Source organism: Pseudonaja textilis, chromosome 9 (genome assembly GCF_049901715.1).
Source record: "Pseudonaja textilis isolate UNSWEBS1 chromosome 9, rPseTex1.2, whole genome shotgun sequence".
NCBI lineage: Eukaryota > Metazoa > Chordata > Lepidosauria > Squamata > Elapidae > Pseudonaja > Pseudonaja textilis.
Genome location: NC_141998.1, coordinates 5,622,409 through 5,644,367, shown reverse-complemented (window position 1 = coordinate 5,644,367; position 21,959 = coordinate 5,622,409). Strand labels below are relative to the sequence as shown.

Here is a 21,959-nt window from a genome sequence, read left to right as displayed (position 1 = left end):
GGGAGTTTGGGGCTGAAACGTTGCTTTTCTCTGCATTGTTTAACATTCTGTTCTGCACATCAATTTTTGATAATTGTGTGACAGGAAATAGTCAAGAAAGATTCAAATCACAGAAATCTTAAAAGAGTATTTTATTTTCAGGGTGGCAAAGACAGAAGATGGTTTGGGGAAGGCCTGCGAGCAGCAATGTTTCTATCTTTTAACTTTCCCACATCTTAATGATTATTATTTCTTAATATTCAAACTTCATTATTAACTGCAGGAAAAATAAAACAGTATTCCCCCAAATTCCTCTGGGTCTCACCTGAAGCCAAGGTGCCTGAGAAATTAAACACGGTGGGATTTTTGGAGAGTATCCTGCCACCAAAAAGGAAGAAAAGGGAGTGATTCATAGCCACTCCTGATCAGGGGTAGCAGCAAAGCAATTTGGGCTAGAAAAATGATTTAAGAAAGAATTGAGAATAACCCAGGGAAATACTATAAGGAAATTAATAATACTGGAAGATGCCCAATGGGGTAAGACGAAGACTGGAGAGAATACAAGCAGTCCTCATTAAATGATCCCTTGTTCATAGTAACAACAGCACTAAATGAAAGGGGGCTTACGACGCGTCCTCATAGTTGCAACCATAGTGGCATTTCAACCAGCATCACAATTCAGACGTTTGGCAACCGGCTTGCAGTAATGGTCGCAGCATCGTCCAGTCACATGATTGCCATTTGTGACCTTCGCTGCAGCACTGGGGAAGCCAGCAGGAGGTCACAAATGGCGATCACGTGACATCACGCTTAACGACCATTCAGGATTTGCTGAGCGACCATGATTGGGAGCGATAGAACCACTATCGTGAGTCAGCATAATCATGTGCCATCGCACATGAAAAAAAAAAAAATTCCTGATCACATTACAAAAGCTATGCCCATGAATCCCACACATGGGGGGCCTTTGTCAGCAAAAATGGAGTTCATGTGGGCTACGGGCTGCCCTCCCGACCTCTGTTTTCACTGGCAGAGGGCTGCAGGAGGCTGTCGCGTCCGAATACAGAGCTCGGGAGCCCAGTTTCAAAGACGGAGCACTCGGTCCACCACAGGCGCCCCTGACACAGGTGACCTCAAGCTGGCCACATCCATACCTTGACCACACCCACCGCATCTCTCTGAGGTCAAATATAATCCTGACGCAGCCCTCAATGAAACTGAGTTTGACACTCCTGCAGCAGAGGATTGAAACCCCATAGAACAGGGGTGTCAAACCCATGGCCCAGATACTTCACATGGCTGGTTTAGTGAAGGGGCAAAAAGTCCCGATACGTCACGTAACACCGCCGTGACGACACCAGTTTTGACACCCCTGCCATAGAATTAACATCGAGCTACCCACATCTAATGAATCCCAATAAGGCAAAACTGGCCAGGTGGTCGTTGTAATTGAGCACAATTATATTATTTTCCAATTTCTCCTGAAAGGAGCTTCGGTTGGATAATAGAGCTCAAGGTTTGGATTTGGGGAGCTGCATTTTAGGAGCCAGATTTTTCTACTGTTGTGTCTTCAGGGTTCTGGGCCTCTTGGCTTCCCTTTTAGTGTCCTCCGTTTGTTTTCCAGTGAAAGAGGCATCTTATGATTAAATGCCCCATTTCTCTGTGTAGACGTTTGTAACGACGATACTAATCAACTTTCCAAGTGCAGCCACCATCACACAGTCATGAAAAGCTCCCTATAAAGAAGGCCAAACAGAAGTCAACACGTTGAACTTAAATCACTTGTTTGATAGCTTTTCAAGAGGGTGGACAATGTGTTGTGGTTCACCGGCAGCCGGTGCGGATGGCAGAGATATCGGACAGTGAGGACAAAAGGGACCCGGTCAGGGAGTCTGGCGAGGACTCGTTGCGAGGGTTCTGTGTCAGATGCAGAGATGGGACCATCTGGGAATGGGGTGCTGCCTTCAGAGTCTGGCAGCAGCGAACAGAGGACCCAGGGGAGCCTGTTCCCAGTCCGCGTGTGCACAGGGCTGCTAGAAGGAGAGAGCAGCTGAGGCAGAAAGGGCGACTCAGGGGTAAGGCTGGAAGGTGATTGCCTCTCCCATAAGGGATAAAAGTCAGCCCTCGGGGATGTGCTTTTTTGCAGGAAGCAAAGAAGGTCATTAGATTCTGATTCCTCATTGAAGCCCTGCAAACTCTGGTTTGTCTTTGCTGGAACTTCTGTCAGTTGATATTCTAATTAAAGCGGACTTCTATTTCTTGGCAGTCTTCTACAATCCTGAAAGGCGTGAGCTTATCTCAGAGAATTGGGTCTAATGAGTTTTGGCTGGGAATGCAAGAAATTCCCAGCATCACATTTCAAAAGTTTGTTTTTACACTCAGTTTGTGTTTCCTTAATTTGGACGAGGCCTGGGTCAAGAACAAAACGTAGCATTTCGGTTCGGTTTCCTTTTTGGAAAACGACCCCTTGCGATTACGCCGTGGTTAATATTTTCCCCTGTGTTCCCCCCTCCAAATTCGTCGGAGTGAATTTTGCAATGAGATGCGTTTGTTTTAAACAGAATGAAGTTTTCTCATCCAAGCAATGTGGTTCATCCTTCTGCAAATTTTCTTCCCTGGGGTAGATGAGATTACACCAAGGGCGGCATTTTAATTGACCTAAGTCAGACCTCAGAGAAATTATGGAAATAGTTAGCTGGGTTTTTTCTCTCCCCCCCCCACTCCCCTTTTAATGAACTGGATTTACACTGATTCTAATTTTAGAGCTTGTCTAAAGAGAATGAAAACACCTGTGCCTACTTTATTTTAGGGTAGTTTTGGAAAGCAGTCTGATAGCCCATTGGCTGCAGCAGATGCTGATGCTTCTGATGTCCAGTCGGTGGATTCGAGTTTGTCGAGAAGAGGTTCGGGGACAAACAAGAGAGACACCGTTTGTCAGGTAAAGTGTACATCTGCAAATAAATTGTGCCTGTAACAGCAATAGCACTAGCACGTAGACTTATACACCGCTTTATAGTGCTTTCTAGCCCTCTCTAAGTGGTTTACAGAGTCAGTCTATAGCCCCAAACTATTTGGGTCCTCATTTTACCCACCTTGGAAGGATGGAAGGCTGAGTCAACCTTGAGCCTGGTGGGATTCAAACTGCCAAATTGCAGTAGAAGTAGCTTGCAGTACTGTACTCTAACCACAGTGCCACCGAGTCTCTTAATCCTGGTTGGTTATTTCATTCTCCCTCCCTCTCTCCCCCCCTCCCCCCCGCTCTCTCTCTGTGTATGTATGTACATATATATGTTTTCTTAAGTTTTCGCGGGTACTTCAATGTATGGTATTCAGCTTTGTTCGGGTATTTTCCCATGTCATTATAGTTGTGCTTTTAAAGTTGTAGCAACATTTCGGCAGAATCTCATCTGCCAACATCAGGCTTCTGTATAGTGTTCGTCTGTAAAAGCCTGACTCACAGATGAACACAATACAGAAGCCTGATGATGGCAGATGAGATTCTGCCGAAACATTGCTACAACTTTAAAAGCACAACTATAATGACGTGGGAAAATACCCGAACAAAGCTGAATACCATCTATCTATCTATCTATCTATCTATCTATCTATCTATCTATCTATCTATCTATCTATCTATACACATACATACATATATATTTATTGTATATTTACAATAAATCCATCTTTCATTTAAACAGTGGGTCGACTGGGTACATATATCTTGTGCTAACAATTATAATTAAACCTTTTCTTGCCAATATGACAATAATCACTTTTTTTATAAGCCATTCTCTCTTACATCTATTATCTTTATAACAAACTTAACTTATTTCTCTTTACGTTCATCTACTCAATTTTAGCTTGTTTTATTTTCCAAGCCATTGATAAAATAGATCCCATACCATATAACATTCAGTGTCGTCTTTTTCTTTGATTGCCAGCGTTAATCTATTCATCTCTGCACATTCTAATGTTTTCTCAATCTCTTTTTCCCTCTGCTGGAATTTTTTTCACTTTTCCAATTCTGAGCGATTACAATTCTAGCTGCAGTTAATACATAAATAATTAAATATAGTTTTTCTTTGCTATAACATTCATTTCTGTTGAATAACCTTTACCAAAAGGTCAAATAATAGCAAATATCAAAAGGTCAAATAATAAGAACAAACAAACCAAAAACCAAATAAAAACAAAATAGACTTCAATTTACGACCCACAAATAAGCCCAAAATTTAAGTGAGAAATTTTTTTAAAAGTGAGTTTGGCCCCGTTTTATGATTTTTTGTGCCACATTTGTTAAGGGAACCGCTGCAGTTGTTAAATTAGTAACCTGGTCATTAAGTGAATCTAGCTTCCCCATTGACTTTGCTTGTCAGAAGGTCGCAAAAGGGGATCACGCAACCTCGGGACATTGCAAATCAACATAAATGTGAGTCAGTTGTCCAGCATCCAAATGTAAATCATGTGACTGTGTGGATGCTACCATGGTCATAAGTGAAAAATGGTCATAAGTCACTTTTTTTCTGTGCCATTGTAACTTTTGAATGGTCGCTAACTGTGATGACCCAAAGGGGTGTGACACAAAAGCAACAAAGTCACAGGTAAAGTCACTTTAACTCTTCCAACTTGGCCCCCAATGTCCAGTTATGATCGGCTGGAGAAAAAATTCCCAAGAACAGTTTTTAAATGGAAGAAATTTAGTCCGAACCCGAAGTACATATAAATTATAAATAAAAACCAATACAAACCATGTTGCAGCAATTAACGAGACAGGGCAGGATAAGGAATTGCAGACTTCAAAAGATAACGAAACACACACAGTTGGGAGGACACCAGAACCCAGATAAGACTTGACAAACAAAGATAATGCATGCTTTGCTTCCAGCAAGGTGCTGTGCGCAAACACCCTTTATATCCTGTTTTCCCAGTTGCAGCTAATGAAGGGAATCAGGGCCTTTTTCTCCCCCGTAAGCCATGTTGCTCCCTTATCTGTTCCTCCCTGCATGCCCTAGGATGAAGAGGGGGTGGGCCTCGGTCTTCCTCTGAATGCCCAGCCGGAGAGTGCCCTTCCCCAGTTTCCTCCACATCCACCAGAGCCACACTCCCACTCCCTGTCAGCTGCTCAATCTCCCCCTCAGAATCAGACTCCAACAGGGGCATGACACTAACCGAAGTGTTGTAAATCAAAGATACCTACACTTGTAGGTTGATTTCATTTGCATTCGCCTCCTTAAAAAACTTAAAAGTGCATTTGCAGGTTATCCTTATAATTCTTTTTCATTAAGGGCCCTTTGTTATTTTACAGCCTAATCACATTCAGGTCTTCTCAGAGATACGTTTGATTGTACATCTTGTTTATTTTCTTCTTGCTTTCAGTCGGGATGTGGCTCTGTCTGATTTGTGCAGCTCTTTTCTCTGGGCCCCTATCCATATTTTACATTTATTTCTTTTTTGCTTGCTTGCTTCGGTGGAAATGAAAATTAGTTTTTTTTTTCCCCCCCTCACTTGTTAGTTTTAAGATGCCTTCTGCAAGAAAACAGATTCCATCCCCTTAATTAAACTGACCCACAAATAAGGGAAACGTCTTTGATGGCACGATGGTGAAGGGTAATTGCTCCCTTAAGGTCAAGAGAGGAAAGCTGACCATGACAGCAAATACCAGCATCCATTCTGACTCTCTGCCTGTTAAGTCCCCTAACTTCCAGCTCTTTTGGAAAGCTCCCTGTGAAATGTTCCTGAGGTTTAGGGTGCTACGGGAGGTTTAGGGGGCTGCTTCCCCTCAGGGAATACCTACCGAATTTCCTTGGGAGTCTCCCCTCACGGATTAGCCCAGAAAACCATCCGTCACCCTTCACCACAACAGAGGACGTCCCTTTTGAAGTCCTTAAGGATTTGGAAGAGCGGGAAGATGGATGGATGGAGAGCAGTCTCTCAGATTTCATACATTTTTTCACTCAGCAGTTATCAGCCACATCCAGACCGTTCAGATCATCACTTAATATTGCTCAGTTTTTTTCCAGAGGTCTGCCACTCCCATAGTTCTCTCTCTCTGTCTCTTTCTCTGCCTCTCTTTCTGCCTCTCCCTCCCTCCCTCCCTCTCCTGCTCCCCTTCTCCCTCCCTCTCTCTCCCCCTCTCTCCCCCTCCTTGTCTCTGACCCTTCCTCTCCTCTCTCCCTCCCTACCCTCCTTCTCTCCCCTTCCCTCCCCTCTCTCTCCCCCTTCCTCTCTCCCCCTCCCTCTCTCTGCCTTTCCCTCTCTCCCCCTCCCTCTCTGACCCTCCCTCTCTCCCCCTCTCTCCCTCCCCTTCTCTCTCTCCCCTCCCTCCCTCTGACTCTTCCTCTCTCTCTCCCTCTCCCTTTCTCTCTCTCCTCCTCCTTCTCCCTCCCCTCCTCTGTGTGTGTGTGTGTGTGTGTGTGTGTGTGTGTGTGTATTATCTGCTGCCATCTAGTGACAGGTTTTCATTCCCCGCCAGATTAGAGCTTCCTGGTCCGCCCACTCAAAGAGGATCAATTATTTTGCTAGAATAAGTGAGCAATTACTTTTGCAAGTTAATCAGCACTGCAAGACTTTTCGTTTTTTTATAAGAACTTGCAAACAGAGAAAGAAAAGATTTTCAGAGTCTTCTCATTCAGCCGAGTTGAAACATAAATATGGTGAATAAAACAAAAATATGGGGCAGATGACCAGTTCCTCCTTCCAGTTCATTTTTCACATAACAGGCAGGGGAGCCATCAAACGTCTACATCCGAAACCCTTTTGCAAGGTGAACATAACTGTAATAACTATTTATTTCCTTCCTAATTATTCACACCTATGCGAGGCAGGACTATACAGGTAGTCCTCAACTTAAAAAAAAAAAACAGTTCAAAGTTACAACAGTAGTGAAAAAAAGCTTTCACACTTACGACTTTTGCAGCATCCTCACACTCAGGTGATCAAAATCCGGACGTCACCTCATGGGAAAGAGTGATTAGAAAATACATATCAACATCCAAAATGTTAGCAAAGGGTCCTCTGCCCGGTTGCTGGGTGGGCGTGGCCATGATGGGCACGGCCTACTCAGCCTCCTGCATCACCTTTTTGCTCACCCCGGGCTCCGGAGGCTTTCCTTGAGCCTCCGGGAGGGTGAAAACGGCCTCCCTGGATTCCGGAGGCTCTCTGGAAACGGGCCCATTTCCGGCCTTCCTGAACTTCCGGGAGGCCCGTTTTTCACTCTGCCCGAGCCTCCGTGGTGGCCCTGCACTTACCTGCATCCAAAATGGGCCACCTGGGTGGGGGCCAGCCAGGAGTGGGATTTGGGGGGGGTCTCCAAACTGCACAGAATCTTTGCAAGGGGCTCTCTTGAACCTCAGCGAACCCGCAGCAGCCCAGCCCTGCATCTGTCTGTATGTGTCACACACGCACTCCCACTAAATTCCTGTGAAGGGATGTGGTCTGACACGGCCTTATTTAATACTGTACTGACTGTAACTATCCTATTTATGGGAAAAATAATCATAGAATCATAGAATAACAGAGTTGGAGAGGACCTTGGAGGTCATCTAGTCCAACCCCCTGCTCGAGCAGGAGAGCCTATTCCAAATATTAGCCTCTACACCTAGGGTCGCCTCCTGATGCAGGACTTTGATCCTGAAATTTGCCTGCCTGCCTTGGCCACACAGAGAGAGAAAAGAAAAAACCTAGATGGTATTTCTTGGATCTGAACTGCAAGTTCGAACCAACGATAGAAACAAACTTTGAGCCCCCCAAAAATTATCCTCCCATTGGGCCCTTGTTAAAAGAGTTATAAAGAAGGGAGGGAAAGGAAGGTAATTATTCCATAAGGATTCCGGGAGGCCCGTTTTTCACCCTCCCCGAGTCTCCATGCATGCCCTACACTTTACCTGCATCCAAAACGGATCACCTGGGGACACCTGGGAGAGGAGGGGGGAGGTGCAGGCAGGGACAACCAGGCGTGGGATTTGGGGGGGGGTTCTCCGAATTGCACAGAATCTTAGTGAGGGGCCTCTCCAGAACCCCTGCGAACCCCCAGCAGCCCAGTCCTGCCAAACGAGGAAGCTAGCCCCGATTTTGTTCCATGCCTGATATCTTTTCCATCATGGTATCTTGTCCTTTTTTTATACGGTGGAGCGTGCTGGTCTCTGGAAAATATTTCTCTAGTAAAGGAACCTTGAAAATGGTACGGAAATCCAGCACAAGAAAACAATTTAGCTTTTCGACTTGATTGAATTAGAAACTTAATGAGGTTTTTTTCTTTCTTTTTCTTTTTGGTATTCTTTTTTTCCCCTCCTTTTTCTTTCTTAAGATTTGTGAAAGCACCGGTGAATCTCTAGTCTCCTGCGAAGGTGAATGCTACAGGGTCTTCCATACAGAATGCCTCGGATTGAGCTCACAGCCTGATGGGAAATTTATCTGCCTGGAGTGCAAAAATGGTAAATGGCTGGAATTATTATTATGATTGTTGTTGTTGCCTTGAGAAAGGGGCTGGAGCGCCAAAAGTTCTGAACGCTACTAAAGAAGGATCCGTTCGGGCTTTTGAAAGTCTGCTCAGTGAATTCTTGCTTGTTTTGTCTTTCAAAATGGTTTGGGATTTAAGATTTCAAGCCTAACCCACATTCTGTAGCATGAAGTTGCAGTCATTTGTGTTTTAGCACTGAGCTTAAGCATTAACTAGATAACCTATTTTTCCTGTTGATCTCCATTTAGAATATTGGTCCTCTTTGTTTTCCTTCACATTGGATAGCTAAAAAAATTGACATAACAGCCTGGGGTTTTTTAGCCTCTGGAAAACTGACAGGAATATATTGTTAGATCCTCTCACTGTCAGCCATGTTTGAAAATGTCTTCCATGAGATACCGTCCCAGCTCTGCGTTCTGCATCCAACCCCTATCACTCATTAGGAAAGCTGGATTTTCATATTCTTTTTAGATCGATAGAAAAGGAAGATTAAATTGCAGAATATGTGAAGTGGGATTTGCTTTTAACCTTTAAGCAGTATGTCCCAAAGGTGCTTTTTCAAGAGGCAACTGGACTTTCTGGTTTTTCTTTGAAGATGTTTCGCTTCTCATCCAAGAAGCTTCTTGGGCTCTGACTGGATGGCGGAGAAGGGAGCTAAAGAAGTCAGAGCTGAAGAAGCTTCTTGGGTAAGAAACGGAACGTCTTCAAAGAAAAACCAGAAAGTCCAGTTACCTCTTGAAAAAGCACCTTTGGGACAACCATGACCTGGATGACTAAGAATCTCCATGGACTCTAAGCAGTATGTTGTTGATACCCAGTTGTATATTCCAGGAGGCCCTTTAGACAGTCACTAACCATCTCACGGTTTGGCTCCTTGCAATGCTCTCTACCTGGGGCTGCCCTTGAAGACTTCCCAGAAACCTTCACTGGTCCAGAATGAGCAATAATGGGCACGTTTAGTATATCTATGTAACACGTGTGCTGGTTGCCAATTTATTTCCAGGTGTGAGTCCAGCTGCTGGTTGTTATTATAAAACCCCACTTATCACAAAGCCTGGTTTCTTTATAGACCACCTGATTCGATTCTGCAGAGCTGGTCCACTGTGAATTCCTATCCACTGGAATTCCCAGTAGGCCACTTCCTCTGGATCAAATGGGGCAGGCAAGTCCCATTGGGATAAGGTGGCACCTCAAATACCTTGGACCCATGCCATAGAGGGATTTAAAGACAATAACCTGTTCCTTGAATTGGACCCAGAAGCAAAATGGTAAACAATACAATTCGCCAAACAGTGGTGTCGTGTGTTGACCTCTGCTTGCCAGATAGGAAAGGTTTATTGCTTAGTTCCTGCCCCATCAGTAGCACTTATATACCGCTTATGTACTAGAGTTTTACAGCAGTTTACAGAGTCAGCCTATTGGCCCCCAACAATCTGGCTCCTTTTTTTACTGACCTTGGAAGGATGGAAGGCTCAGTCAACCTTGAGCCAGTCAGGATCTAACCTCCTGGCAATGAGCTAAATTAGCCTGCAATACTGCAGATGGATGGATGGATGGATATGAATAGATAGATGATACATACAGATAGAAACAGTGAGAGAGAGAGAGAGAGAGAGAGAGAGAGAAGACATCTGTAGCACTTAGACATATTATATACCGCTTCACAGCGCTTTACAGTCCCCTCTAAGAGGTTTACAGAATCAGCCTATTGTCCCCCAACAATCTGGCTCCTCATTTTACTGACCTGGGAAGGATGGAAGGCTGAGTCAACCTTCAGCCGATGAGAATTGAACTGTCGAACTTCCGGCAGCCAGTAGAAGTAGCCTGCAGTACTGCATCCTAATCACAAAAACACTTGGCAAGCAGCCGCTCAACCTTTTTACGTTTCTTCCTCTTCAAAGGGCAGCATATATGCTTTTCCTGCAAACTTCCCGGCAAAGACGTGAAGCGCTGCTCGGTCAACGCATGTGGCAAATTCTACCACGAGGCCTGTGTCCGCAAGTTTACGACAGCCGTTTTTGAATCCCGAGGATTCCGTTGCCCTCAGCATTGTTGCACCGCCTGCTCTATGGACAAGGATATTCATAAAGCAAGCAAAGGTAAGGGGAAGAGCAGGGGGGATCATTGTCGCTGCGAGGCATCGTCATGAAAAGCTCCAAATAATTCCTGTGCATTTTGCATAGCTTCAGGGTGGAATTCTTGCTAAAACTTTGGGAAAGGAAAAGTCCAGAAACAGCGGCAATCTAGGTGGGAAAATGTAATTCAGTGATGGCAAACCTTTTTGTTGTAGTGTGGCAAAAGCGCGTACGTGCCAGCACCCACAATGCAATGCGCCCCCCGCACATGCTCATACAACATTTCAACCCCGCCCCCTTACCTGCACTGTGCATATGCGCACCTCCCAGCTGATTTTTCAGCCCATTTGAGGCCGTTTTCGCCCTCCCAGAGACTCGAGAGAAGCCTCTGCAGCCTCGGGAGGCCGAAAAACAGGCCCGTTTTGGCACTTCCAGTAATTTCCGGAAGGCCCGTTTTTTTCAGCCTACCAAGGCTGCGGAGGCTTCCCTCAACCTCAGGGAGGGTGAAAATGGCCTCAAACAGGCCGAAAATCAGCTGGGAGGTGTACGCATGCGCAGTGTAGGTCAGTTTGGCTGGGGCTCGTGTGCCCACACAAATGGCTCTATGCCATAGCTTCGCCATCACAGATGTAGTTTGTTTTTGGCAGTGCTTTTGCTCTCCAAGCTTGTTTCAATTTAGCTTCTGACATTTCGTTACCAGACTAGGTTAACATCATCAGCAGGATTTTCTTCTCCTATTCCTCTGTAGCTTATAAATGTCTTGTTTTTATTTGCTCAACCAACTGACCACACTAGCACACAAGACGTTTATAAGCTACAGAGGAATAGGACACGAAAGTCCTGCTGATGATGTTAAGCTAGTCTGGTAACAAAATGTTCAGAAACTAAATTGAAACCAGCTTGGAGAGGAAACCACTGCCCAAGTCTAAAACCCGAGGCTACAAGTATTTCCTATTATTTCAGTGTAGTTTGTTCTGAGATTCTTTAAAAGGGGGACATTCCGGGTCAGTCTGAACAGGTGGAGATAACACACAGGTCTAATGTGATTGCTATTTTCCCATGGTTTCTATGGAGAAAAAAAATCTTCACCTTCCTGCAATTGTTTTGCGTTCGGAGAATTATTTGCCAGGAACCAACAAACCTTGACAAAAGGTTCGGGCTGTTGGTTTATATGAAATTTACAGGAGAGAAAAGAATGGAAGCCTTTATATCAACCTAATGGACATCCATTCTGAATCAGTTAGGGAATGTGTGTATCTTACTTCTTCACTAAATGACAAGATTTGCAGTAGCATTCATATGTGTAAAAATACACCTACGTTATTTGCACACTGCAAGACATGGAACCTAACTCTAACCCTAAAACATTTTTGGCTGCTTGTTTGCTATGAAAAAGATCAAGACAACCCAAAAACAAAACGAAATTTCTTACATCCTTTGAAAGAGACACTCTGTGATTGATTTCATCCTGTTTCATCAGATGTGGGTAGCCAGATGTTAATGGGAAATTGAATTCACAGACCTTTGCACATTAGATAACTTTCCTTTTCTATAGATAGATAGATAGATAGATAGATAGATAGATAGATAGATAGATAGATAGATAATTGAGAGAGAGAGGGAGAGGGAGGGAGAGAGAGATGGATAGATGATAGAGATAGATAGACATATAGATCATAGACAGACAGACAGACACAGACAGACAGACAGATAGAGATAGATGATAGACACATAGATAATAGATAGATGATTGAGATAGATAGATAGATAGATAGATAGATAGATAGATAGATAGATAGATAGATAGATATAGAAAGATGATAGAGATAGAATTGATTGATAGATTGATTAGATAGAGAGGTGGATGGATGGATGGATGTGAAGGGAAGGGAAGGACTAGATATAACATTTACAGCTGTCTGATCTGTGTTTAAAGAAAGATGGTCTTCCATCTTCCCTTACAATTGTGTAATAGAAAGGGAGTGAAAGCATGCATAACCATCAGACCATGCATCTTGCAAGACTATACTACTTTCAGATACCATATCTGAAAAAGAAAATTAAAGTTGCTGGCTTGAAATATGCAGAAATGCAGGTATTTCACTGATGAAAAGCTAGTGGCTTCCTAAAACACATAAACAGAGGGTTTGCTGTAAAAACATTTATTGAAGCTTCCTAGAAACTGTTATTGAATGAAGCTCACCATGACCAGAGCACTGTGGAGATAAACAACCAGGGAATTATGTGCTTAGAATTCTCAGAAATGAAATCAGGCTCTCTCTCATTTTTGGTCCAGTTGCATTCTCTTAAAAGTTGTGAAGGAGCAAACAAATATCGGTGTCATATATGTTAAGCTAGCCAGCCTAGTAAAGGGTGATGGTGGGTTTTCTTGCCATGGAGGAAGTAGGAAAATTTGCTTTTGCTATGACTACTAAAGGAATTCTGTGGAAAAATATTAGAGTCAATGACTCTTGGGTATCTTACAGCCCAGGCTGCCTCTTCCTTCTTTAGCCAAGTACAAACTGGCTTATCTCTGTTTTTTTTTGAGAAGTTTGTCTTGTGCTTCATTATCTTGTTCTTGGGGAGATATTGGGGTATTTTCTGCCCTGGGTTTTAAATCTGCATAAAATTCACCATGTTTCATTTTCAAAGCACTTTTGCATAATTCATTGGGGTTTTCCCAACCATCTGGAAGACTGAAGGGATGGGATGCAAGACAACTTAATTTGCTCCACTAATAACCTCTGGGGGAAGGAGGAGCTAATATACCCTGAGTACCAATTAGACATTGCCAATACAATCTGAGCATGACTGGTGCTAAGGGGTTTTTCTTTCTTTCTCATTGATTATTTTCTCTCTCTTTCTTTAAAAACAATCGAAAACTGGCTTCTATGCTGGGATAGCATCTTCTGAACCTTTTCTGCCATTCAGTGGAATAATCCCAATATATGTACATGGCCTTGCTATCTTAAGTATGCTCGCTCTGGAAGCCAGGAGGAATTGCACCATTAAAGAATGCAAAACTATCCTTTGAAAATTATAACATTTCAATTCGATACAAGAAACTTTTATGGAATATGTTAAGCTAAAGCCAGAGCAATGCAGTGGCCTCCCACTTGGAAGGTTGGAGAGTTCAATCCTAGGCAGCACCATATGTTTCTCTTATCAGGGTGCAAAGAGAAAAAAATATCTGTTGCAAACTCGGCATAGGAATTACAGGGTCATAGAAAGAAAAACAATTAAGCTAAAGCCAAATTTGATCGAAGTTTGGAAAGTGTGTTCTAAACAGACTGTTATCTGGTGCATTTTATATTAAACAGGTCGTATGGTGAGATGTTTGAGATGCCCCATTGCCTATCACTCAGGAGATGGCTGTATTGCTGCAGGAAGCTTGTTTGTGTCATCCCACATCCTCATCTGTAGTAACCATTCCAAAAGAAGCAATCACTCCTCATCAGCTGTAAATGTAGGCTTTTGTTTCGTTTGTGCAAGAGGTGAGCTCCGTTTTTTGCCTTCCTTTTGTCGATCTCTTTGATGTTGAGTCTTTGATTTTGATTTTGATTTTTTTTTTGAAAAAAAATAATAATGAACTGTTATACCCCCAGAATCGCACACCCTCCCACATACTTCCGATGTGTATTCCCATAGAGAGACACAGACCTCGTGTGCATTCCCATAGATAGACACAGATATCACTCCAAGGAATTACTGTTGATCAAGAATTCCTCCTTGGCGGTCGGGAAGAACAGCGTCTAATGACCATTGCTGGATTTTCTCTTAACCTTCTTGTTCTCTGTGCCTTTTCTTAAAGCAAAACAACAAGGATCTTCTTTTGCTAGTTTGGGGGATGGATGAGGGGGAAATAGGCTGACAACAGTGACTCAAATCCTGAGAAAGTTAATTGACTTCCATTTATTTAAAAAAAAAGTATATGAATCAACCCATGTAAATTGATGAGTCATCTTGAAGGTGGATGGATGTGTGGCTTCTAGATTAGGAAGGAATTCTTTTTTATCCCATACTTTCAATTAAAATGTTTTATACGAAGCAATTTTCTGCATGACTTTAAAAAGTATCACCCTTATTTAGCTAGAATTATGTCTAATTCCCTGTTACCTGCCTCACCTTCTAACCCTGCTAATTTGAAGATATAAGAGTATTTTTTTTAAGTTAGTAGCTTTAGTGAACCAAAGCTCACCTCCATTACAGAAATTCACTTATAAGGTATAAAAGATTTAAATTGAATTCATTCTCGTGTAACAATAATGTGACAGCAAACTTCACATGTATGTTTTGAGCAAACATAGCTAAAGAATGATCATAACTGAGTGATAAAACCCCTAGTTATTTTCAGTTAGAGGGAATTGATTTGGTATTAAAATATAACAGAAATTACGCTCCATACATTTAATTCAAGACAGACCTATTTATCCTATTGAAATATAATTGTAGGCAACTATAGGCTTTCAGGAGATTGGCACTTGTTATATCCAATCATCTTCAGTAAAAGCAATAGGTACATTAAAACTACTTTTATGTGCGCAGCACAAGAAAGATAGTTTAGAGAGAAAATGTATGTGGAGGATAAAAAGATATTGGAATGGGGGTGGTTGTTACCAGATATATGAGAAGAAATATAGCAGCTGCAGTTCCAGGCGAAACCAGGAGACAGAGTTCTTATTGCATTAAATAAATGTTTTGCAGAAGAATAATGTCTAAAAGGTTAGAGAAAGAAAATTTTAGAGTGCTGAATCTGAATTATATGAAAGCAATTTTTGGAAAGGATAATTCGTTGATTTTTTTTTTTTACATCTCAAGGCGAAACTATATGTAGTCATTAAGAGATGACAGTGATTTGATGACACACAGTCAATCAATAAATCCGTTTTTATTTCTTTCAGGACTTTGACATACGTTTTTAAACCAATATTATTGTCATTCGAATCCTTTACATATGTAGGTGGAAATCTGGAGATTTTGTGCTTTTAGTGCTTCTTCTTACCCAGAGTTTAAATTGCTTTTAGGTGCTTTTCCTTCCCACTTTAATAATGATTCAGTTTTATATTTGAAAGTAGATTTTTTTTTAAAAAAAATTAAGAGATCATAGTAGAAAAAGGGGCCAGACCCACTAAGATTAAATTTAGTGAAGAAAATGGATAAATATAAATTAAAGCTTTTAAGCAGTTATTACACTAGTTTTAAGTTTTCAATAACATTGTAGTTGCAGTTATTTTACTGTTTGGAACTTTAGTTTCCATTAAAGTCAGTGAAATTTGGATTCCCCAACATTGTGTATAGAAGTACAACTTAATTGCTTAGCTTATTGCTGTAGCCTTAGCTTGGTAATTATTCCTGAAGTCCAGAAAAGGCCACTGTCTTGTGAAAATGCTTTAGATCAGGGGTGTCCAACCTTGACAACTTTAAGACTTGTGGACTTCAACTCCCAGAATTCCTCAGCCAGCAAGGTTGGACACCCCTGCTTTAGATTATATTTTTAAGTTTCTTGCTTAGGCCAGATGGTTCTGATGCTTTTGATCACAGAGAATTAATATCCTGAAATTATACAAGATTATGCACACCTAGAATAGATTTCTGCAAGCAATACCTTCATTAGCTAAAGCTCAGACCAGTTGTTCTGATCCAACCTGGTTTCAAGAGAGCAAACACAAGACAAAGGCAGCAGCCCCCACCTTTTAAGGTTTCATCTACGAATTCTGTTTCTTCACAGATAAAAGGCTGCTTCCAACTAATTAGCTCTGACAAGAAAGAGCCTTGCCAAGTTGTTTTTCGAGACTGCCCCAAACCCACAGATTATAATGTCCACAAGGCTGAGTTTCAGAGCGTCTTTGCCTTCTGCAAAGAACGCTTCTTCAAACCTGGCTTTTATCTTCTTGAGGGAGGGGCCATTACCTTGCAGGCTTACTCCCGAGTCGCCCATGCTGCTGTAACTGCTCTCTCCAATGAGCAATCCTTCGTGCACGTGCATTGGCACAGGCTCCTCGGGAACCTCCTCATCACTGCTGCCATCCCCCACAATCTCTGAAGGCTGCAGTCCACTCCCTGATGGTCCTGGCCCCTCATCTGAGTCCTCGCTCTCCTCAGCCATCCGCACCTGCTGCCAGCTAACCACAACATTAGTCTTTGACTTACCACCATTTGTTTAGCAGCCGTTGTGGCGCAGTGGTTAAAATGCAGTATTACAGGCTAATTCTGCTGACTGCCAATAATTTGGCAGTTTGAATCTCACCAGGCTCCAGGTTGACTCAGCCTTCTGTCCTTCCGAGGTGGGTAAAATGAGGACCCAGATTGTTGGAGGCAATAGGCTGACTCTGTAAACCTCTTAGAGAGGGCTATAAAAGCACTGTGAAGCAGTGTATAAGTCTTAAGTGCTATTGCTAGTGCTGTTATCAAATTATAACGGTGCTGGAAAAGTGACTAACAACCAGTCCTCAACCTTACAACGAGCATTCCTATGAATTCACATGATCAGAAGTTAGGCATTTGGCAACTGGCACATGATGGTTGCAATACCTCTGGGTCACATGATAGCCATTTAGCTATGATCTTCCAAGAAACAAAGTCAATACAGTAAATTACGTTTTCTGAATAACCATGGAATTCGTCCTGCCAAACAAGGTCATGAAATCAGATTCAGCTCACTTAGCAGCCAACATTGTTTAGTGATAGAAGTTCCAGTCCAGATTGTGGTCATAAGTCAAGGACGACTTGTACACGCACATTTCTGGTTTTTTGTTTGTTTTTTGGGTAATGCTATTCTGTAGCAATAATCTTTGCATCCCGATGCATAATGCTGCCAAGCAGCTTATATGATAATGATGAATTCATCACCCTGCGCGGAGAGATTCCGGCATGTCCATTGGCCTTTGGTGTGGAGACAGCAAGCTAGCCCCCTCCCCCTGACCCCCAAAATAATCTGTCTTGAGGGTTAAAGGTTTGTTTCTCCATGTTTGTGGGTTGGTTTCCAAACATTTCGTTACCAGGGTAGATAACATCTTCAGGGGAGTTTAGGGTGTGTCAGGGTCAGTGGTTATAAGGACGTTCTGACCCAGCTCACCAAACATGACAAACCCTCTGACATGAATCCAGAAGGTTCCTTTGTTAGGAATGCCAGCAGCCCGGCAAAAAGTTTCTCTTGCAGACTAACAAGTCCGACCACCTGGAAGATGAATACTTGTCTGCCACACCTATTCCTCTCCGCCCCCTGCCTTTTATCTCCAGAGCTGGGGTGGGGCTTCGCTAGCAGCGGTGGTTCTTCCTTCCCAAGGACCAGCCCATAGACTTCCACTGCTCTCCTCTCCTCCTTTCTGTGCATCTGCGCATCAGGCACTGGACCCAGCTGGTCCTCCTCTTCTTCATCAGCCACCTCCAGATCTGGGGGCTGTTGACTCTTCATCTGAGGGCTGATGGATGACCGATGCTCTGCATCTCTCTCTCTCTCTCCCTCTCTCCCTCCCTCTCTCCCTCCCTCTCCCTCTCCCTCTCCCAGCTCCATTCCCTCTTCCCCCTCAGAGCTCCCAGGTTGCCCTGATGCTAACCCTGGCTCCCACGTCACTTCCTCCTCCTCTGATTTGGCTGCTGGAGGGGCCAGTCACTGAATAAGCCACAACAAAGGAATTCAGGTGTTCTGTTTATAAGGATACCCACACCTGAAGCCCTTATAAACAGAACACTGACCCTAACATCTCCTAAATTCCACTGAAGATTTTACCTAGCCTGGTGTGATGACCCAGGATGGGATACAAAATAAACACAGTCACAAAAAAACAGGTGAAGCCCCTTTTATTCCTTCACTTTGCTTCCGAGCTCCAAATATTCTTGACTGAAGACAGAAAACTCCCACGCAAACAGTTACAAGAAGGAGGAAAAAAGCAACACAAACCAGGCAAGGGCTGGAGGATATCCACAGATAACACACACTGGGAAGGATGCCAAGTTCAGAGAGGAACTGTAGAGATATTTACATGCTTTGTTTCCAGTGTTTGCCAGTATGCAGGTCCATCCTCTTGTCACAGCCACAGCCCATGAAGAGGATCAAAGCCCTCTCCTCCCAAGGAGACCACGTCTCTCCCTTATCCTCTCCTCCCCACATGCCCTAGGATGGATGGGGGATGGGCCTGGGTCCTCCTCTGACTGCTCAGCCGGCCTCTGCCCTTCCCCAGCCTCCTCCACAACCTCCGGAGCCACACTTCCACTCCCTGTCGGCTGTTCCTCCTCTCCCTCAGATTCAGTCTCCACCAGGGGCATGACACTTGGTAACAAAACATTTGGAAAGCAACCCACAAGCTCAGAGAATGAACCTTTACCCTCATCCTACACCTGAGGATGATATATCAATAGTGATATTTGTCACTATTGCATAAGCTGTCTTCCCATGCATGTAACCTTTGCTGTACAGAAGCCTTTCTCCTTCTTGGGATAGCTTCATAAAACAACCCACACTGAAAGATTATCCCCTTTTTTATTTAAAATTAATACCCCCAAGTTTTTCAAATTAGTTTTGCTGCTATACCGGTATCAGAAAAATAAAGCTTGTTGATTTCCACCTGTTGCTTGAAAACATTTTGCAATTGTCATGGTGCTCACCAGCTACTTTTGAAAAGTTTTGTTGGGAATGGAAAAGTATTAATCTACTCAGCAGCAGGAGGTCTGGTTGCTACAGCAACATGGAATATCAGTACGGTCAGAAAGACAGGTTCATTCAAAATAGATATCATGACATACTCAGGGTCTTGTCCACCCTGCAAACACAAAGAACCTGTCATTTGCTTCTTAAGTAGCACAGTGAAATTTTCTTTTTCTTTTCAGAGAAGCATTTTGTCAGACATTTTGTTTAAGATGTTCTGTAAAATGCGCATGAGGGCAAGTATATAATGGTGCATATCATTTTTTGTTTTGTTTTGAACTTTAAAAGTATTTTCCAAGTTGGTTACAAATATTAAAATAAGTCATCTTTAAAAAAATAAAATACATGGAGGAGAAGAAAAAGACAAATTTAAATGGGATTTTAAAAAAAAACTGCTCAAAGAATCTGTAGAGACTGATATAAGTGTTAACACTGATATAAGTGTTACAGTGGAAATGGTACTTCCTTGTAATTGGGTCTCACCAATGCAGTCCTGCATTTCTTGAGGACTAGTATTACTCTTGTAGAAAAAATAAACAGCTTTTTAAAATTTATAGATACAGGCCATGCCATGCCAGAAGTTCAGATAATTTCATTCAGCATGGGTTGTATCTAAATTAATAATTTAAAAGGTTGTTTTCTTTTGAAATAGAATATAAAATTGTTCTTCAAAAATCTGGTTTGGGTTTTTTTGTGTGTGTGTGTTTTGACAACCTCTAACACTAAACCTCCAAAGACTATCCAAATTTTTTGCTCTGGACCACCTACTTGGACACTGATAAAATTCCCTCATGGGGCAAGGTGTTCCCAATTGCTTGTGGACTTGGAGTCTGCATTCACACATAGATAGCTTAAAAAAAAAAACAAGTCTAAAGGTGATACATTTCAGATTTATTTAAATATAAGATCCTTTAAAAGTCTACAACAACATATGACTTTTGAACTCAGCGGCCAAGAATTCCCACTGCAAAACTCAATACTATCTTTGGAAAGCTTTCTGAACAAAGCATTGCAACATTATAATGGTGGACAAATGAACAAGCCTTCAAGTGAGTGATGGAAGTAAGATTGGGGTGTTTAACTCTGTGTACTAATGATCTCTTCCCCTTTCTTCCATCTGTACTCTTTCTCATTCACATACATGCATGCACATAAGCACCCTTTCTGATCCACAGTCGTATACACTCACTTTCTCCCTCTCCCTTTCTCAGTGCACAGACACAAACAGAGTTGACCGAGTTAAGCTTATTATACAAATGAGCTAGCAATCACAAGGTGGATTCTTTTGAGTCGATTGGACGGCATGGTTTGTATCTGCCTTTCCTATCCTGCCACCCTCTGGTTACGTTGGGACATATATATTCCACCACCACCACCACCCCAAATTTTTGTTTAGGTTGACTAATTGGGAAGGAAAAAAAATCCCAGCTCGTTTGGAAGATATTGAGCTGAAGAAGACCGATCCTTACTTTGTTTATGGAAAAAAACAGCAAGGAAGAAATTTGTTAAATGTACTTGAATTTGATTTTAATTCTTCTCTGGCCAATTTGTTTGTTTCCTTTAAAGAGCTCCAGTTCTCCCAGAAGTTTTACATTGCTGAAAAATAGTATAGATTAGATTTAGCATCGTTATTTCTACTCTGCAATTATATACAGAATGCAGGGGGTTTTTTTTAATGAAGGAATTCAATTTTACATTTCATTTCCATTGGGGAAACCATAGAGGGCTAGTGGGAAAGGATTCTATTAGTGGTGGTGGGCAGATATTGTTCGAAAAATGTGCTGAAGGTTGTCCCAAAAGGTTTCAAGAGGCAACTGGACTTTCTGGTTTTTCTTTGGAGATGTTTCGCTTCCATCCAAAGAAGCGTATTCAGCTCTCAGAAGCGAAACGTCTTCAAAGAAGAAAACAAAACAAAACAGAAAGTCCAGTTGCCTTTGAAAAAGCATCTTTTGGGACAACTATGACCTGGTTGACTGAGAATCTCCATAGATAGGCTGTAATCAGCATTACTGCCCAATCAGTACAAGCTTTTATCCAAGTTCTTCTATTCAGAATTTTCAGCAAGTAGATTGTTGGTTTTTTTTTAAAAAAATGCAAGATAGAGCTCTCAGGCATCATGCTTCTCTGCTGGGCCTAGCGTCTTGTCCTTTTTACTTAACTATATTTTGAATTTTTCTAAAGGAGGGAAGGAAGAAAGAAAGAAAAAGAAAGAAAGAAAAAAAGAAAGAAAGAAAGAAAGAGAAAGAAAAAGAAAGAAAGAAAAAGAAAGAAAGAAGTTTTGGAGAAACAGGAAGTTAAGATAACTCAGATTGTTGACTAAGTTATTGTTAGGTGTGAAAAGAAAGGATGTGTTATAGAACCAAAGACAAGTCCCTTCTGTATTTTGAGGGCCCTTGAAATTAATAAAAATTAAATGTAAGAGAACCTGTGACATTCTAATATTAATTGACTGGAGAGAATTCTTAACCTGCCTACAATCTAAGGGAAGAGGTTTTGGATGCAACACGGGGAGAAAATTTCTGATTTCGTTTATACTGTATTTATCAGATCTCGTTATCTCCCTGGTGTTGGCCAATCCTACACTATCATCCTTTCCAATATGTTCCAATAAACTTTGCAGTACCTCAGCCAGGTGTTCCTTTCCCTCTAAAGAAGGAGTGCAAACCCCCCCATGAATCTCACCAAACTGATATTTCTCCAGAGTAAATAATATAAGGGTATATCAGTGATTCATATAACAGAAGAGATCCATAAGCTGCAGGTAAAAATATCCACTGGCAAACCTTGCCTAAGTAATGTTTTA

The 21,959-nt window shown here is 42.2% G+C and overlaps 1 protein-coding gene across 4 annotated transcripts in view; it reads left to right on the top strand.

The window, feature by feature from the left end:
• NSD3 (nuclear receptor binding SET domain protein 3) overlaps nucleotides 1–21,959 on the top strand; it is a 115,908-nt gene that overhangs the window by 63,707 nt on the left and 30,242 nt on the right. For all 4 annotated transcript variants that reach the window (XM_026714982.2, XM_087938636.1, XM_087938637.1 and 1 more), the window contains exons 11-14: nucleotides 2,789–2,917; nucleotides 8,285–8,411; nucleotides 10,339–10,536; nucleotides 13,833–14,006. In XM_026714982.2, the coding sequence (XP_026570767.2) occupies nucleotides 2,789–2,917; nucleotides 8,285–8,411; nucleotides 10,339–10,536; nucleotides 13,833–14,006 (628 nt within the window). The remainder of the gene's footprint in view (nucleotides 1–2,788; nucleotides 2,918–8,284; nucleotides 8,412–10,338; nucleotides 10,537–13,832; nucleotides 14,007–21,959) is intronic.